Source organism: Vidua macroura, chromosome 14 (assembly GCF_024509145.1).
Source record: "Vidua macroura isolate BioBank_ID:100142 chromosome 14, ASM2450914v1, whole genome shotgun sequence".
In the NCBI taxonomy this organism is placed as follows: domain Eukaryota; kingdom Metazoa; phylum Chordata; class Aves; order Passeriformes; family Viduidae; genus Vidua; species Vidua macroura.
The window spans coordinates 8,423,604-8,443,195 of NC_071584.1; the positions used below are offsets into that span (position 1 = coordinate 8,423,604).

The following is a 19,592-nucleotide window of genomic DNA, read 5'->3' on the forward strand; positions in this document are numbered from 1 at the left end:
CAATACTAAAGTATGTTCCCTAAGCTTTCATTTTTGTAACTAGGGATTTCTTTCCTAGTTCTTCATACCTCATAGGAACTGTTTTGCTGCCCTGGCAGTCAGCCAAGCATTGTATGCAGAATAAATCTTTCTTGATTTACTTCTACAGAACTTCATGAATATTCTCAGAAATGCCAAGCTGCTTTATTAGCCTTCTGAATTATTAAAAGTTCTCAAGCTAATTCCTTGTTATTAATATTTTGACTTGTTTTATGACTGCATCTGGTTGCAGATTATGCTTACAGGCCTTGTCTAGTAGCTTCTTTATGCATTGCAGTAGATGTATTTTATCTTGGACAAATACATTACACATAATTGTTCTCTCTTCCAAACCAATGAGGCTCAACTTTTTCAAAAGCATAATGGAAACCAAGGTTCTAGTTTCCAAATGTTTAAGCCTGTTAATTCTTTGGTTACTTACAAGCTTTTGTACTGCCCTGGCACAGATCCTATCATGGCCCTTTCCATCTTTGTGAAGAGTGTCTAGCCTTCATCCTTTCCTTCCCATTCTTCCATTATGTGTTCTTGCTTCTCTCTTATCCTGATTCCTCCCCAGGTTCCTCACACCTCCCACTGCCATTCCTTGTGTTGCATGTCCTTGCTTTCTTGTAACCTCTGACATGCCCTGGCTTTATCAGTTGAACATATTGTGTACAAAGCTCCTGGTGTGGATGTCTGTCAGCTGTTTGTGCTCTTGCCAGTGGAGTTACAGGTGACTACAATCTGCCAGTGAGTATCTCCAGATAAATCTTTGATCTGTAGCAGTACTGTCATGGGCTACGAGCAGCTGTGGTATTCAACAAATCACCCTGCATGCACACCTAACTTCTTTGGTATAAATTACCAGTCCTGCTAGCAGGTGGTGGAAGATTTAGATTATTCACTTAATTTAATCTTTCTGCAAAAGCGAAAGCTTAAGATATGATTGTGGTTTTTTGTTTTGGTTTGGTTTGTTTGTTTTTATTAGCATTTCACTTGCAATATAACCATGAGGGGGGAGCTCTGGGGATTTTCACTTCAAAAAACTGCCACCAGATAATCTGCCCTGGCATGGAGTTGTTGTGTAAACTATCCTGATCTGCTATGGAATTTCATAAGTCTTGTTACAGTCAAACTGATCAGCGTGAGTTAGATTAGCATCTATCTCCCAGAGAGCCATACAGACTTTACTGAAAAATGAAAAATCTCCTGTTTCTCAGGGCCATTTGTTCCAACAGCTAATTACTTTCACTTAAACAAATGGACAAACAAAAAACCCCCAAACAACAGAAAGCCCAGTTCTCTCCTTTCTGACCCCAATTTGTTTCACTTAAGTCCACCTTGATTCTTTTTATGCCTTTTCTAGCTTGGCTAGAAAAGTATTTTGTCTCCAGGAAGGTACATACATAGTTTGTTTGGGTTTTTTCAAATTTGTTCTTCGAACATATCTCAGTGAATACTGGATTATGACAAACTTTTTGTCCGAATGTCCCTAAATGCCCGAGGATTTAATTGTCCGAGACACTGAAATGTCCCAGAGTTGCCCAGAGATTCTCAAACTGTCACCCAAATCCTGCTCAGCCTGGGGAAGAGAGGCTCCAGGGAGACCTTAGAGCACCTTCCAGTACCTAAGGAGCTCCGAGAGAACTGCAGAAGGACTTTTCCGAGGCCATGTAGCACCAGGACCCGCATGACTGGCTTCGCACCGGCAGGAACCCGGTTTGGGCCACAAAAGAGGAAAAAAAATTCTTCCGAGACGCCGAAGCGCCGGTGAGGGAACGCCCCGCCCCTCCCGCCTTGGCCCCGCTCACAACCCCGCCCACTGTCTTAGCCCCGCCCCGGACCCGCCCCTCCCGGCTCTGCCCCTCCCGACTCTGCCCCTCTGCTCTGGCAGAGCCGGCGCCCTGCCCGGCGCGCATGCGCAGCGCCCGCTCGCGAAGCCCGGCAGTGCTGGGCCGGCCCGGTTCCCGGCAGAGGCCGCGCGCATGCGCGGGGCGGCGGCGAGGCCCGGGCAGGCCAGGCCCTGGAGCGGTGGCGGGGCCGCGCCATGAGCGCCTGGTAGAGGGGCCGCGATGAACCTGCGCGGCTTCTTCCAGGACTTCAACCCCAGGTGAGTGTGGCACGGGCAGCGCCGGCCCGGCAGGGTTAGCCCGGGGGCCCGGCCGGGAGCAGCGCTGGGTGCGGGACCCCTCAGCTTTGGAGCGGAGCGGCCTCGGGTGGCCCTTCCTCACCGCGAGCTCGGGCGGCGTTTGGAACACGCCGTTCCCGGCCGGTTTTCCTGCCCAGAATCACTGAATCCACCAGGCTGGAACAGACCTCTGAGCTCATCGAACCCAGCCGTCCCAGCGCCCCGCGTGTCGGTGCGCGCTCCCCGCGGCTGGTTCGCGCTCCGGGCTGGGAAGGCGAGCGCTCCACATCTGCTTTCCAGCCGCGCTCCCAGTCATCTGCTTTGTTGTTGTGTAACTTTCTCAGATGACTCCCAGGCTCTTTCTGGTGTTTGAATGTTTCACCGCGGTGCTTTGGCTCCGCACGCCCCAGCGCAGGCTCTGACCGTGCGGCGGCGGCTCCGTGTCCGCAGGTGAGAGCAAGCCTGGGCTGCGCGGGGAGCTCCGGGGAGGCGAGCCCTTCCTTCGGCCTCCCTTACAATTAACAATGCGGTCGTCACTACAGCCCGGGCTTCTGCTGCCTCTCCAAGCAAGTACGGACATGTAACTTTTAAAGAAACTGAGAGAATGAGTTAAATTTTACCAGGTTTTACCAGATATTTTAAGACCGCAGACTAAGGGCCGGCAAGGAAGTTGTGCAAGGTGGCTTGAGAAGCTGAGTCCTGGAAGAGCCTTGCACGTGAAAGAGTCCTTATATGATGCCAGTTAGAGCGAGCCGTGTTCAGTCAGTTGTTTAGACAAACAAAGGGGTAACCAAAGCTCCAGGAAATGCATTGTTACAGAGGCTGAAATAAACAATTGAAATATGTGTGGTCGGAGTAATGGAAAAGTAAAAGAAGAAGTCTTAGAAGCTTATAAAGTTTTGTTTCTGCGGCGCGATGCTTGCAGCTTGTTTGGGTGCCGAGTGATGAATGAGCAAGCCAAGTGTTGCACTTTTGCAGGTGTCTTTATGTTTTGATGTGCCTGGAACACCCGGGGAGCAGGGATATTTCACTGTTGTATTTATTGAGGAGCCAGGGAACGTATAAGTTACACAAATATTGAATGTCAAAAAAGGATGACTAGCCGAGGAGCTGAGACATCTCTTTGTTGCTATGAGGTGTGACCGGTTTATATCATCCTATCCCGAGGTAGTTTCATGAAGCACGCAGGGAGATGCTGACACAATAAATCTGCTCTTCATTATTAAGGTGCAGATGAGACACTTGTTCTGAGTAGAGACAAAACAGCTTGATATCAAACATAGCAATCCTGACCTGATGAATGCTTTGTTATTTGATGTGAGTGAAGGTAGGTAGTTTCAGTTATGCTGTTGGAGAAATTGTAGTATTCCTCACTGCTGCTGCATTAATCTGTTCCCTAGGCTATCCGTGTTTTAAAAGGCATACAATTACTTCACTGAAACAGTGTTGAAACCTAATTATGTGTTTTATAAAGCAGTCTGTGAGCTTCTGGTGGATGGGTGGGAGACTTTTCCCTTCCTGTCCTTTGAGGAAATTGCCTACTGCGTAATTATTTTGTCTGATTTTTGGTGGTGCGAGCAGTTGCTGTTCCACTGCTCAAGTATTCGGATATGTTTATTCATTCATAAATTGACTATGTTAGAAGCTGTATCAATGTAGCTATTTTAAATTTGTAAGCATCATACTCAGTATTCCAGAGAGAAACTTCAGTGTATAATAGGTAACTTTGCTAAACATTTAACCTGTTGGGTTTTTCTTTTCTATAATACTGATTGTTTAACACAATATTAATATTAAGAAAAAAAATTATCTGAAGTTGGCCCTATTACAATTCATAATAACTTGGTGTGGATAAAATGTCATAAATTATGTAACTCAATTTTGAATATCAAAAGCTACTACATTTGATGTGTATGACAGAACACATTTTTTAAAAACATGTACAGCTGGTATACTTGTGAGCCTCTAATAATAGAGCTCCTGGCTGGATCCTTGTGGAAGGGAACTATTTACTCACTCCATTCACTGAGATTGTTATGCAAAAATGCTTTTGCTGTGTTTCCTTGAAACAATGGTTTTATAAGTGAAAGAGATGACATATGCTGTATCTATGATGAAATATTTGATTCTTTGCAAAGAAGCTTGACACATTTGCTATTAGGAAGCATCCCAGTGAAATTTCAGCTGTGATTTTGTTTCCTCTACAAAGTTAACGTGAAGTTGCCTGCCTTGATTCCTGACTGGGTTGTTTTCTTTGTTTGTTCAATAGCAAATTCCTTATTTATGCCTGCCTGCTGCTCTTCTCCGTGTTGCTCTCTCTACGTCTGGATGACAAAATTCAGTGGAGTTACTGGGCTGTGTTTGCTCCAATATGGCTGTGGAAGTTAATGGTGATTGTTGGTGCCTCAGTGGGAACAGGAGTATGGGCCCGAAACCCACAGTATCGGTAAGCTGATGCTGTTTGTTTGGCAAAACAGAGAATGTCGTGTCTTGTCAGTCTAGGACAAAATAACTTTCACATCTTTAAATACATTTGTGTTGAGTTTTTTGGAAATTTGAGTAGAATCTGAAGATCCTAGACCAAAAGAAAAATGACCTTAAATGAAGTGCAATAAATGTCTTTTCTGTCTGTGGTGAATATTAAATGAAAAATCTTGGTGCACAGATCTCCTGATACAGCCACTTTTTGTGTGGTTCAGGTCTTGTTTGCCCCTTCTTGTAATGGGTCTAGTGGTGTAGGGAGAAGCTCTGTGTGTGCTGGCATTTTAGTAACAGAAAATATGTGTTGCAGTACTCTGACTTGGGTAAATAAAGAAATCCGGGGAAAAGATGTTGATTCAATGAATGCTGATGCAGAAATCAAACAGATCATTTTAAATTTAGCTTATTTTCTAACAGCCTGCATGATAGCTGACTGTTGATATACTAGCAAATAAATCTTGTTTTATCTGCCCAGAGATTTTTTAATCCTTAAAAACTTTTCAAATTGTAAATATCCCACTGCACCCTTTGAGTAAAATTCTTCAAACGTGCAGCTTTATGGGAAAGAAATCCTATTAGGTCATCAGCAGTGGAGTTTAATGAGTATAATGTGTATGTTTATTAAAAGCAAGTGTTAATATCTGAAGCTCAAGCAAATGTTCTGGGATGTTTGCAGGGTAATATGCTTTCTTACAGGCAAGTAAATTCTTCTTTATCCTCTTTCAGAGCAGAAGGAGAAACCTGTGTGGAGTTCAAAGCTATGTTAATTGCAGTAGGCATCCACCTCCTACTGCTGATGTTTGAAGTCCTGGTGTGTGACAGGATTGAAAGAGGAACCCACTTCTGGCTTCTGGTCTTCATGCCACTGTTCTTTGTGTCTCCAGTCTCAGTTGCAGCTTGTGTGTGGGGATTCCGACACGACAGGTCTCTGGAGGTGAGGCTTCCCTTCACGTGCCACTGCATGGCAGTGCAGGGCTTGGGATCAGCTCTGGGGCCGCTGTCTCTTAGGAGAGCACAATAGAGAAAACTACATCAGTCCAATTAATTGCACTCATCTGTAAATGGGAGTGAACTCAGGGTCAGGAATAACTTCTTCTAGTATCTTCTAGTTTTTTTCAACTACCAAATGGCAGCAGGTTTTGAACCTGCTTTTTTATTATTTTGTGTTAAAATAACTCGCCAGGAACTCTGCAGTATAGATCAATATCAGACACTTACATGGAAACAACAGAAAAAATTCCACTGATTGCAAGCACTGTCTCTAGGCAGAATTGAGTTTCCAGAGCTCTACATAATCAGGGCTGAAAATCTTAATATCACAATCTGTGTGTTTAATCTTTAATTTGGGAATGTGAATGATAGGCAGTAACATTAGGGTTTTATTTTCTGCCTCTATCTTATCTCTAATTCCCTTTGGTTTTGGAAGAACCTTGGAAGGATTCTCAAGGTGCTCCCACAATTATGACATTTTGCAATAAATTTAGAATTCATACTGAATTTTTTAAAGGAGTTTTTCATTTTGCTATGTCCTCAAACTACCCCATGACAATTAAAAATCTGGTTTTTAGATGAGGCTCAGCTTTTTCAGGTATTTTAATTTCAAGGGGCTATTTCTCTAACATTAGCATAAGATGAGTTTTTCACTAGAGAGAAACATTTTTGGTAAGTGAGTGTTATGATAGCTGGTAAACTGATATCCTAAGTTCATTTTGAAACATTTGCCAATAGAAATTTATTTTGCAGGGTTTTATTATCAGTTAAGCATCGCCAAAAGTAAAATTTGTGTGGAAGTGCTTGTCATCTACTGGATGATGCTTGATTGCCCATTGATTTACAGATGACTGCACAGCTGCTAAGTGCTGGCAGAAGAAAGTGGAATCCATAAAAGGCAACAGCTGTCTCAATCCATTTTTATTATTTTGTTTTTTACTCTTAGTCATCTTCACCTAGTGCTGCTCTACTTTCTCTTCTTTTCATTCTGTTAAGATTTCATATTTCCCTTTCATTTGCTAGAAACATGAGGGGTCTGCCTTTAATCCAGGACATCAGTTTTTGACATGAGTAATCAAAGCAGTTGTTAATCTATTATTATTTTCATAAGTATTTAATCTGAAATACATTATCTGCTCATTCCTGTTCTGCAGCTGATTAGGTGATCAGTAAGTACATGCTGGGGTTTTTGTCTCTGTGTCATGGTGGGCTCAGAAAAGGCTTCCTTTTATGTGTTATACTATTTTATAGTCAGTAAAGCACTATTTATTTAAAGCATGTTGAATTCATTAAGTTGTGAGCCACTGCAAATATGTGTGCACTTGCCATATAAATCTCATGTGTTAACTTGATTCTATAAACTATTTACAGCAATTGACCCTATTATTTTTATATTTTTCTCTCTCTCTTTGCTCTTGCAGCTTTCTGGTTGCTTGGTCTTATGCTTGAGTTTGGGGTGGGGCGGGGTCGGTGGTTTATTCTTTTAAGAAAGCCAGTGGTACAAAATTATACTTAATCTACTTTTTTTAAAAGTAATTTGTAGTTGAACAGTGGAAACTTTGGTGTGGTCCCTAAAGCTGGCAAGTGCCTGCTGCCTGTTGGAGTTTTGTCTCCCTGACCTGTAACTTTCAAAGGCATTTATCCAGATGATAGTCTACACAATCGTGTGCTAGTGAAAAGTAGTATGTAGTGTCTGCCTTCAGATAAATATTACATTTAAAAGAGGCCTTACATAACTGCATATTTTTTGTTAAAATGAGTAATGTTTCTAGCTTGCATTCAAAAGCTTCAGTTAGACTTTTCAGATAATAATTCTGTGGTCTCTGAAAATCCTACCAATTGTAGGGCTGCCCATAAACTTTGGAAATAGAATATTGCCAAATGTGATGGTGTTTCATTGTCTCATTTTATTCAAGCTAGACACAGACTTTTTTTTTAAAAAAAACAAAGTATAATGAAGGGCTGTTTCTCATAGTGGCAAGCAGAACTCATGAAAACCTCTCACTAACATTTTAATGAGAAGTATTGCTTTTCTCTATTGCCACAAAACCTATGTCTTCAGTGTCATTTAAAATATCTCTCAATTATACAGTAAATTATTTGAATTTGGATGTCCCAATTCTCCATGTATTTCTTTTCTTTCTTAGATAGAGCTTTTAATTTTAATTAGACTTTTAATTTGGACTGTTGGTAGTTTTGCCCATTAGTGAAACTATGAAATATTCCAAAAGATTAATTTTGTTAATTTTAAATTGAAGGTCTTTTTACTACTTAATTTAATTCTAGCAGTATTTCTTGTATGAAAAGTACAGCTGTTTCCTGATGCTTTGCTTTTTTCTTTCTGATTAGTTTGGCTTTTCTTATTTCTCTAATCACTCTTAAGTGCCCTTTTTTTTTTTAAATACCAGGAAGATCTTGAAAACAGCAGACTCTACATTTTAGTTGGGATCATACCCACACAAATTTAGGGATGTTTAGTAATAAAAAATGCAAATGAAAATGAATTTTCGTATTTCAGTGATAAGAATGGGGTCAGAGGAGTGCTTTGACAGATTCATTAGTTATCCTGAAAGTAAGTTTATCATACTAAGAGTTAACTAATGTTTTTTTCTTTTTCTAGCTGGAAATCTTGTGTTCAGTCAATATTCTACAGTTCATATTTATTGCACTCAGACTAGATGAGATCATCAGATGGCCATGGCTTGTATGTAACCAGTGTTTTCTTCTTATCTTTGTTTAAATGTTGAATTTCATAAAGATACTTATTCTAGGGAGCAGTTAATACACGGTCACTCCATGATCCCATTTCTGCTCACTTAGCAATCCTTCATTGAAGGTCTGGCATCTCATTCAGTGGTCATGGGAATCAGAGGCTGTTCCTTGGGTCCATCATCCTCTGAGGGAGAGGAATATGCCATCAACTGCAGTTCATCTCTGAGCAGCAGTTGAAAGAGAAACCCTCACTCACAGTTCCCAATGGGAACACTAAACAAGCCATGAAAATGATTGGTGAGTTAGAGAATGTATTGGTAAATACAGTCTGGTAAATAACTACTTCTATTTGTTGTGTTACCATGAATGTAAATCCACTTACTGTGCAAGTAGTCACTGTCAAAACTGCTGAGATGTCCTGTCCCAAGTGCCTTTAGAATACAAAAGGGCTGTTTCTGTGTCTGGGTTTTTGTAAACTACCATAAAACTGACAGTCTTTCTGTCCTTTCTATTGTCAAAAAACTTGAGAAAGGATTGAAACTCCTTAAAGTAAGGTATCCAGTGTGAAAATACTTGCTAAAATTCAGTTTCAAGTACAGTTTGAGCCCACGCAAAGTCACAGAAGTCTTACCTAAGTTGAACTACGTTGCCTTAATTTTAAATTGTTTCAACTTGATGGGGTTTAGAAAGCTGAGGAACCTCTGAACTGATTATGGTTCGAAACAACAGACATGAGTTTGATGCCCTTCTGTTAGACATCAGTTAAAGACTTAATTTTCTTGTTTAGGCTTAATATGTAGACTTGCTTTATTTAAAAAAAACCCCACAACTGAAACAAATCAAATGTGTCTTTCTTTCAGGTTGTCTGTGTTCCACTGTGGATCTTGATGTCCTTCCTGTGCCTCGTCGTGCTCTATTACATCGTGTGGTCTGTGCTGTTCCTGCGCTCCATGGACGTGATCGCTGAGCAGAGGAGGACCCATATAACCATGGCTGTCAGCTGGATGACAATTGTAGTTCCACTGCTCACGTTTGAGGTAGAAAAAGCCATAATGAGTTTGATGTGTCTTGTTCTTTTTTTCAGTAAGTAATGAATGATGATTTTTGAACCTACTGAAATGAGAATGCTGCTCTTTGTTTTTGGACTAAAATATTAACAGCAAAGATGAAACACAAACGAGAATTCTGTGTTCCTTTCAAGTTTCTTGAGTAAAATCTGCATCACATTGGAAGTGTAACTACATGCTTCTGTGAAGGCCACCTTTTCCTCACAGATGTGTGAAGTTAATGATTTCAGATCAGCCTATGCTTTAAGCAGTTTGAAAGTTAGTATTGCAATTAAACTGACATTGTATAATTTTTTTTTGCATTTAGATCTTGCTAGTACACAGACTGGATGGGCATAATTCTTTTTCATTCATACCCATATTTGTTCCTCTCTGGCTTTCACTGATAACATTAATGGCAACAACATTTGGACAAAAAGGAGGCAATCACTGTAAGTATTTCAGAATCCTGGAAACAGATTAAAAATCAATGTATTTTATTAAGATTTGTATTTTCAGAAAGGGCTTTTCTATTACTACTATTTTCAGGCAGTTGTAATAAGGTTTCAGTGCTTACAGTGTCCTCCCCTGTGGCACTGTTTACTTTGGTTGAGGTGCAAAGTCTTTTGTGTTCCTTCTCTGTACTGATGTGACCCAACACTGTGTAATGTGTGACATGAATGGATTCTTGCTGGGGTGGTGTAGCTGTAATTCATGCAGATAGATATACACACAGGCCTGCATGTGCAGACATGGAACTGTGCAAATGCTTGTCCAGACTGTGTGTATATAACCTGAATTGTAATGTTACGGTAGGTGTAAGGAATACTGAGAAGCAGCATTAACAAATCTTATTTATATGCAAACAATCAAGAGACCTTAAATAGTCTGTCTACTTAATTAAGCATTGATTCTGTTAATAATGTAAAATGATTTTGTTTCTTTTAGGGTGGTTTGGAATTCGCAAAGACTTTTGCCAGTTCCTGCTTGAAATTTTCCCATTCCTGCGAGAATATGGAAATATCTCTTACGATCTTCATCATGAAGATAATGAGGAGACAGAAGAAACACCACTGCCTGAACCGCCAAAAATTGCACCAATGTTTCGAAAAAAGACTGGAGTGGTCATTACACAGAGTCCTGGAAAATACGTGATTCCACCTCCCAAGTTAAACATTGATATGCCAGATTAAGATGACAGTAGCATATTAAACTTGAAGTGGTCATCAGCAGACAGATGTATTTCATCTCATGCCTTGTCCCAATTCCTTTAAAATAGATATTGCTGAATCAGTGGCTTGGATTACACAAATCAGAAATTTTGAAGATAATCTGAGTGCTTTTCCAGAAATGTGGTTGTCTAATATGTGAACCTTCCCAACAGGTTGGTTGCACGCTTGCCTGTATAGTATTTATATGAACATTTTTAGCAGTGTAATATATTGTTTAAAAGTCCTGTTGTGTACAGTATAAGTATTATCTAAAAGTATTTTTTTAAAAACCCTGTATGAAATGCCTATGCTATTCCAGGTGTCTTTTAGGTCCTAAATATACACTTGTTTTTGTGTCTCTTTTAAATGCTTTGGGATGCCTTAGCATAGTACCTCTTTACTTCTTCCTCTGTTCAGCTGCAATCATCACAGAGGCGCAAGTGTTGCACTTGAGAGGCAACACTGGAAAGCTTTTTTTGGGAGGGGAAGTAGAATGTATGGTGACTTACATGATGCATTTGAGTTAGCTGTGTAAATATTCATGTAAGTATTTCAACTTCTGTGCTGGCTTGGGAGTTACATGTTGTTTTTGTTGCTTTTCCAGTTTCATATTTTGATTCTTCTCGAGCAGCATGTACCATTCTCCCATTAGACTGGCTGTTTAATAACCTGTTTCTCACATTGGGTGGTCTATGCCAGAAACATTTGTGGTAGGCTTCACAGCTGTTGGTTAGCTGGTAAAAATATCATAGCTTGGTCTCTGTTACCAGCTTTGTGTTGGTCAGTGTAAATGATTAAACTTTTCAAGATAGGATCTTGTTGGTGTTGGCATAGCATTTTCTTGTCTGAAGAAAGACCTGCTTTGACAGTGTGCCTTGGACTTACAGATGCTTTGGAGAAATGGAGTCTACGAAATGTGTAGTCCTGTAGTTTATAAAACCAGATGTCTCATATTCCCAAACCCTTGCAGCTGCTCTCTGTGTTCAGGTAACGCACAGTTTAGATAGGTTAGATACCTTGGGTCTCATTTCTTTAGTGTTAGCATGGCAGGAAGAGCAGGGAGTCTGTGGAAATTTCTGCATGTGTTCAAGGTGTACGCCTGAAAAACTTGGATGCAGTACTTCCATTTCTGATGCTCCAAAGCTCCTCTTTCTTGCCTGTGGACCAGCTACTGCCTGAAACTCATCCCAGAACTGTCCCATCCCACAGTTAAATTTTGTTGCAGTTTTATTTTATATATTATTTATGTATACTTTATTACTGATTCAACAAATCAAACATCAGCGGCATTGTTACCGGACATCCATTTGCCTGCACACCACCATGGAAAAGAAAACCAGATACCGAGCTTGAACGAGAAACCAGGTCCCAGGAGGAGAGCAGTCCATGCACAGCAGGGGCAAGGGACAACAGGCACAGCTCTGCACTGGGGACGGCCTCACCTGCCTAGCACAGTGCTAAGGCAGGTCCTTGAGGCAGTGGTGCCCGTACAGCTCTATCTGCTGCTGCTCAGACACGGAGGAGCTCCAGCCTCTGCACCTTCCCTTCAGCCAAGGCACAGCAGCGCCTGGCTGGGGCCAGGGAACTGCTCAGGGAACTTGACCCAGCCCTGCCCTGCAGTCACTTCCCACCCCTGCAGCTGTGCTGGCAGCAGCTCGCTCTGTGTCCAGGTCATGGCTCAGTTCCACGTGTGGTTCAGACAGTGGAGCTGCAGGCATTGGCCCTGGGCCACAGCTCTGACAGAAGTGCTGTAGTCCAAGGGAACAGGTTCCTAAGTCCTCCAGTGAAGTGTCTGAATACAAAGGCTCTGCCACTTGTCTTGTTCTTAGAGCCATGCCTAGGTGTGGCCTTGCTCCAGAAAAGCAAAAGGATTTTCACTGTAATGTAGGGTGTGAATTTTGAAAAACTCTTGAGAGTGCCAAAGCTTAGTGGCTATTATTTGTAATTTTTCACACTTGTTTTGAATTCAGTATTATATTTTGAAAGATAACTAGTATTTTTAATCTTAAATAAGAGAGGAAAAAATGTAATACTTGCTCAATTTCATTTTGTACAAGCACCTTCTCAAAATGGACTTTCTGCAATGTCTGTCAGGTCACAGAGCTGTATTCATCATATGCACATCTTGTGTGCCTGAAATGTGAATGAAAAGAATCTATCCTTAAGGCAGGACAAGGAGTGGTCTGGGACAGATGTCCTATAAATTGCGGCAACCTGCTTTTAAGCACCATTTTCCTATAATCAGAGATGCAGCTATCAAAAAATAATTTTAATTTACATTTAAATTGGCACACAATACATAACTGTACATTTAAAAATGGCACTTACTTAGTTGTTTATACAGGAAAAATCTAGAAAAACAATTTAATGCCATAAAGACACATCTTTTTTGTTTTGTCTCAAAAAAGCAGTTCTTCAAATGTATTTGCCATTTCAAATAGTTTTGGAATAGAATCCTAAACAAGATGCTGATGTAATTCACAACTCAGCATCTTAAATACAAGTCTGCATTTAGGCACGAAAAATAATAGTAAAGGGCAACACCTAAAATTCTGAAGGGATCAGTTCTTCAGGGATGTCCACCTGCCATACCCCAGTTCTCCCTCTGGCAGGAATTGGTTCCAGGAGCCATCTGGGATTTGAAACAACAGTCAAGTATTTCTGTTCTAGATTACTGAGGACAGCTTTGTTTTCCAGCTCCAGAATCTCTTCAGGAGGCAGGTTTTCTGGATATAGTGATGTCTCTCCAACATCAATTAATCCTGTATATGACAATTAAAATACAAAATTAATTGCCAGTTTGATCTGCTAGAGGAAGGTTTTCCACAAGTAGCCCTCCCTGAGGACACAGAGAACAGCCAGTTTGTTACCAAAAAGGCAGAGTTAGAGAGAGGTACACCTCCCACCTGTGTTGTTTGCTGCAAAAGTCCATGTGACTCAACTCAGGTAGGTGAAGAAAAGGAGGAGGGCACAGTTAAAATCACCACTACCCACTGCTGCCGAATTCTGTGAAAAGCAGCCTGCATCTAAGGAAACACAGCTGCTACCAAAACTCCTGAGCTACATTTGGACTTGGACCAGCTTCAGTAAAGCATAAAACTCTCTCTGCTCCTCTCAAGCCACTATTCTACTAACGTTTTTAAATCATTAAACTATTTTGAAATTCCTACCTACACAAGCATACAATTTATGTTAAGGCTGCAAATCTGCATATTATGTAGACCTACAGTTTTCAGCACTGCAGAAACACAAAGTTCAGTGTATGTGATAGATTTTTTTTTTTTTGCAGGAATAGCTAAAAGTATTCAAATGACAATGAAAAATGGTGTAAAAAAATACAACTAAATAGTACAAAATGAGCACTAAACTTTTTAAGTGTACAGTGCACAACATCTGCAAGTTATGCAGTGAAATATCATTGCCTCTTCACTGTGTGTTACAGAAACAAACTTCTTCACTACCCAAATACAAAAAAGTGACAGAGGGGGCTTGTAAAACTGAAATAGGATTTATTTATGTAATTATTTATGTATACTTTAAAATGGCATACACAGTGCTGCTACATCATGAATTTGCTTGACCGTGAGTACTGCAAAATGGTTTCAGCAACAGTTCTTAAGCTCAAAATGCAAAAAGCGTGAAATTGACATGTATTATGCTGAAACATACAGGAATTGATATAAACCCCCTCAATCTCAACTTATGCTCCACTCCTTCAAAGAGTTAAAGAACTATCACAGTGAGCACAAACACATAAAGCAGATGTGTATTTGAGTGACTGTTAAGGGATTGAAAGTTTGCTTAGAAAATATAACCCAAGGACGCTTACCTGCAATAACTCCTCTGCCAAATTTTTCCCCTTCATCCAACAAATCTTGCAGTTGTTTCGGAGTCATGCCGAGCCTATTCAGAAGAATTTCTCTCCATGTTTCATCTTCCCAGTCCTTAACAGCTATATGAATAGCAATGGTGCAGTTCTTGTACCCTGCTAGCAAAGGACGCCAGCGAGTCTCTAGCGTTTTGACTTGGTTTAGAAGCAACCCTGCGTAGGGCTGTCGGAAGGAAAGGCAACAGAATTTCATCGTACTTCTCGCATTAGAGGCCGTTTATTTCCTGTAAACACACAGACGCCCGGGGATGAGTCTCCAGAAGCGGCCGATGCCCGTGACACGCTCGCGGCTCTGGAGCCGCGGAGCTGCGCGGAGAGAGCTGCGCGGCCTCCCCGGGGCGGGTCCGCCCCCGCGGGCCCCGCTCTGCCCGCGCCACGCTCCGGGCTCGGGCCGCGCCGCCCGAACAGCCGCTCCCGCGGCCGGGCACGGCCCCGGTCCCGGCCGTCACCTCACGGCCGCAGGCGCTTCCCCCGCGGCCCGGCCCGGCCCCGCCCGGCCCGGTCCCCCTGCGGTGGCTCCCGCGGGGCGCGCTCCGCCGCCGCGCGGCCATGGAGGCCCCGGGGCCGCCGCCTACCTGCGCCACCGGCTCCGCGCCCTCCGCTCCGCCGGCCCGCCCGCACGGTGGGTGCCGGGAGCGGGGCGGGGCGGGCCGAGAGGCGGCGGCCCTGCGTCTGGGGGCGCGGGGCCGGCCGTACTGAAAGGAGCGCCGTTCCGCGGCTTCTCGGCCGTCCCGGGAGGAGGGATGGGGTTATGGCCTGGTCCTCGGCGATCCGGAGTGGCGAGGGCCCGGCGGTGGGTGCTGAGGGGAGGCGGGAGCTGCGTGTGCCCTGCCCGGGGGGTGTCCGGTGCGGCGCTGCCAGGCTCGGGCGATGCGCTTGGTGCCTCGTAGCCCGGGAGCGCCGTGTCCGCGGCACCGCGGGTACCTGTCCGGCTCTGCAGCCGCGCGGTGCGGGCCCCTCGCGCCTCTGCTCACAACCGAAATACTTCAGCACATGAAAATGCAGTGGCTCACACCTCCTTGCTTTCTCTGGCCCCTAGTTTGCTTGGGACTGAATTTCACAAAGTGCTCTCATGCAGCCCTACTCTCTGAGGACAGTCTTACCCGTATCCTGGTGCGTTAAATGGCGTGTTTTGCATCAAGGCTTTGCCCTTTTAATACAGGCGTTTTGAACAACGCAGTTACTGTTTGACAATACGTTTTGTGTGTGCTGGTCCCACTGTGAACCTTGGCAACAGGGAGCAACGTGTGGGGGGCCTAGTAAGCACAGTACAATTCAGAGACCTTACAGGAAAAGACAATTTGGAAAAGGAGAGGGTTAGAATAGATGTATAGTTATGCTATGTTCGGTTTTAACGGGCAGCCTATATTTCATGTCAGTGAATACGTGTATATTTTATGTCAGTAAATACGTGTTTGTACATGGTAATTTCCAAGGTATACAAATCAAAGTGTCCTCATTAAGGCAGACAGTGATACTAAAAATGGCTCCTGGTGCAGCAAGTTGTTGAGTCCTGCCTGAATTTCTGCAGGTACAGATAGATAGATAAAAATAGAAGATAGATAGATACAGATAGAAGATAAAAAAAATTGCAGATGTGTTTCTGTCCAAATAAAAATCACAGGAGATTTATCTCTCCTGTAAAGCCATAGCTTTCAGCTGAGGGCGGTAAATACAAATATTGGGGAGCTTTGCCATGCACGCAGCATTTGAGAGAAAGAAGGGGAGGAGAGAATGTTGACCAAAAGGAGTGAGTTAGGAGAGACAGTCAAGTGGAAAAAGAAAAGTGTTAGAGAAGGAAAAGAAAAAATGGTAGTATTTGTAAAGGAGAAAAGTAATGATGACCTTTCTTTTGTCTTTTTCTCTGTTGAACCACATTTCTTAACCATGAGAAATCTCAAAGTTACTTTAACAATTCCAGGAACTCACAAGTGGAAAGAGTAAAGTGATCTGCTGGAATTACACTGAGAGAGAGATGGGTGGATCCTATGCTTAGAAGGGCAGAGGAACTTCATATAGCAAAAGGTAAGACTAATGATGGGTTTTTTTGTTCAGGTCTCTGACTTTGTGAATAATGGATATTTATTGGTAAAACCTTACAAGTAACTTTAGTATTCTGTAGCTGCAGGGTTAAGTGATTATTTTCTAATGATAAGCCCTTCACATAACTCTTATGAGAGCCAGTTTTGGCATATACTTTAAATATACCTTCAGTGAATATTGTGTATTTTGAAGTATTTTATGGCTGATAGAATTTAACTGTTGAGACTTAGTTTTACTTATTACCACTTTCTGCAATTTCTGCTTCATTATCCTGTTTTCCCTGTGGATATTTCCAGTATCTTGTTTGAAATGTTCCAGATGGATGCATTCCTGTTCTCTATATAAGATCATAATAAGAAGAGAAATTAATAGATGATGTGAACTTAAGTTCATTGTAGTTTTTAGAGGGTTATTACTTTAAATGTTTTTTTGCTTTAAGCTCTTTCCATCTTACTAGATGTGCACAGTTAGTACAGAAACCTGTTGAATCTCTTTAAAGTTGCAAGTGAGTAATGAGCTTTCATGGGGGTTTTGGTATTTGCTTTTGGTATTTTTCCACTGTATCATTGCATTTTATGTGGGAGTTATTTCAGAGTGTTTTCATGTTATGTAAGCAGCTTTGTTTTTGTTCATGGACCTTATGGCATGATTTTGTATCATGTGTTTCATCACATAAATAAAATAGATTTTTTTTTTCCTCAATCTAAGGAAAAATCTCCAGGGTACTTAAAATCTCAAGTATAACAGCTTTAAATAAAATATAAATAGCAGAGGATATGTGTGCTGCTACCAAAGGTGAATTAATATGTTGAAAATCTCCTCTCACAAAACAGTGTTACTTGGTTTGTAGAAACCTTGTCCTATATATTGGAACACTCACCAGAAGTCTTAACAATTTCTAGCAGCATGTCAATAAGGCTCTGTAATTAGCAGTCCTTGTGTATTGTTCAGCCTTTTGTGTGAAGAGTGGTAAAGGGACTCTTAGTAGGTTTTCTCAGGATTGAAGATAATGATTGAAAGTGTACATTCAAAGATAATGTACAAAGTGAATATGAAAAAGAAAATTCATTCTGATCTTAACAGATGATCAGCTTATGCTTGGCATCTTAGATGCACTTTATTGTTTTCTGGTCACTGTGGCTTTCACATGCTAACACCAATCCCAGATTATCTGCTCTTGGTGCAGTACCTCACATACAATCCCACCAACAGGAAATTCTGCCACATGTGTCTGTGCTTCCATAACCTCTACTTCATGTCAATGATAGAACAAAAACTACATAATTCCCATTACAGAATGTGTTACTGCTTTCTGTGGAGCTAAAACAATGCATGGTACATCATTTACAAGGACTCAGGTCTGATCTCATCTAGATAGGCAAGCATTGCTGTGTTCCTTGTCACAGTCACTTAGTAGCTGATTTTACAGGGTTCAGAACACAGCAGTACGGGCTGGGATATCTTGTGTCAAAATCAGGTCAAGGGACTTGATCAGCTACAGTTCATTTCCAAAGTGGGGACTGATGTGGTGCAGTATGTTCCAGGAAGCTGGGGGTCAAAACTGAAATTTCAGCTGTTAATAATGCATGAAATACAATTCAATACAATTATTTGTATTGAATGGTCACTATTTTAATAGTTGACATGAATGAGAATCTGTACTGTGTTGACATTTGAACACACACTGCAGTTTAGAACATCAAACAATGTGAAATGTGATGCTGCAGCTGTATTCTTTTGGCAGTAATTCCATCATAAGGACTTCTACCAGCTTTCTACATTTTGCCCCCTTTGCCTTAATTTTGGTCAGTCTCTGCTTCTAACATTATAGTTAAAATAATACTTACATTTTTCCATGCTGTTTTGTATTTCTTTGTTATTATGAGAAATTATGACTGTCTTAAGCTTGGTTCAGCAGACATATCTCCAGTTTCTTTAGATGATTCTCTTTATTACCAGATTTGTTGCAACACTGTGTTTTCTCTTATTTATTTACAAACACCTTGTCCCCCGCACCCTGCAAGTAGAGCATATTTCTGGTTTGTAACACATCAGTGACATCACTAGCCTTGTCAAAAATATGGGCATTATAATAGTCATAGATTGTTGGTGACTTAGAGCAAAGTTTTCTTTGTGTCTGAGAAATATTTTAAATATTACAGTATATTATATACAACAGTATATACAACAGGCCAAAGCATTAAGTATTCTTTTCAGTACTCTACAATGTGCTAGACACCCCTAGACCCCTACTGCCCCCCACACGTGCAATGTCCTGCCTTGTCCCTTTTCCATTAGATCTTGCTGCTGAATTTTCCATCTGTTTGCACTGGCCATCAGTTGTGTGAGCATGAGACAGCCAGGTCTGCTGGTGACTTTCATCTGCTAAGTGATTTATTTCTAAACTTATAGATGGCTAATATTTAGAGACCATCCTGGTTCTTCTGCTTTTCTGAAGGTTAAAAGAAGGTTGCAGCTATAGGCTGAGCCTGAAGCTAGCTGATTTAGAAACATCTTGTGTAGCTCTCCATAGCAATCTTTTTTGATTGAGATACGTGGCTTCATGCTGAGGTAATCTGCAGGAGAAGGAGAGCTTGTAGTAATGAGCTCTCCTTCCCCTGCTGATTATTATGTCCAATCCACAGGCAACTCTGCTGTATGTGGCTGCATAAAACATTTTAAAAGATAAGACTGATCAACACCTTTTTATGGCCATAAGCCCTCAACCAGGGTTCATGCCCTCTGAAATGCTGAAAACTTCTTTTAAATTAATTTGCACTCCTGCTATAAAGGGAGTAGGTATCTTTAATTCTCTAATTGATGCTGTCTGTCTAGGTTTATAATTATTTGGGGGTTTAATCTGTTTTCAGATGCAAGGTGTTACTGCAAGTTTTAAAAAATCATAAAGAGCTATTTCTAATAGATAAGTAATAGAATGTTTGCACTACTAAACTATTGATGACTTCCTTTGTTTCCTTTGTAAAATCTACTTTATATGACAGTTAAAATTCTTGGGAGTTCTTCCACAAATTCTACTGTGTTTGTCTAAGTACCTTTTCGTTTCATCTAATCAG

General features: G+C 41.5%; 3 protein-coding genes across 5 annotated transcripts in view; 2 read left to right on the plus strand and 1 right to left on the minus strand.

The window, feature by feature from the left end:
• Positions 1-1,973: 1,973 nt before the first annotated feature.
• Positions 1,974-11,400, plus strand: TMEM185A (transmembrane protein 185A). The gene is made up of 7 exons (XM_053989945.1): positions 1,974-2,128; positions 4,416-4,592; positions 5,354-5,561; positions 8,238-8,321; positions 9,190-9,366; positions 9,704-9,827; positions 10,324-11,400. Exons 1-7 carry the CDS (start codon positions 2,091-2,093, stop codon positions 10,566-10,568), a joined length of 1,053 nt encoding a protein of 350 aa, XP_053845920.1. The 5' UTR covers positions 1,974-2,090; the 3' UTR covers positions 10,569-11,400.
• A 395-nt stretch (positions 11,401-11,795) lies between these two features.
• On the minus strand, positions 11,796-15,595 carry LOC128814277 (protein EOLA1-like). 3 transcript variants are annotated; one of them, XM_053989949.1, is made up of 3 exons: positions 15,579-15,595; positions 14,416-14,699; positions 11,796-13,348 (listed from the first exon to the last, which is right to left on the minus strand). In XM_053989949.1, exons 2-3 carry the CDS (start codon positions 14,666-14,668, stop codon positions 13,131-13,133), a joined length of 471 nt encoding a protein of 156 aa, XP_053845924.1. In that variant the 5' UTR covers positions 14,669-14,699; positions 15,579-15,595; the 3' UTR covers positions 11,796-13,130. The 3 variants fall into 3 exon arrangements, with proteins under 3 accessions (XP_053845924.1, XP_053845922.1, XP_053845921.1); XM_053989947.1 differs by lacking the exon at positions 15,579-15,595 and adding an exon at positions 15,172-15,246; XM_053989946.1 differs by lacking the exon at positions 15,579-15,595 and adding an exon at positions 15,051-15,128.
• Positions 15,500-19,592, plus strand: part of MAMLD1 (mastermind like domain containing 1) — a 250,822-nt gene continuing 246,729 nt past the window's right edge. Inside the window, exons 1-2 of the transcript XR_008439337.1 lie at positions 15,500-15,588; positions 16,397-16,500. The gene's annotated coding sequence lies outside the window, so the exon portion shown is untranslated. The remainder of the gene's footprint in view (positions 15,589-16,396; positions 16,501-19,592) is intronic.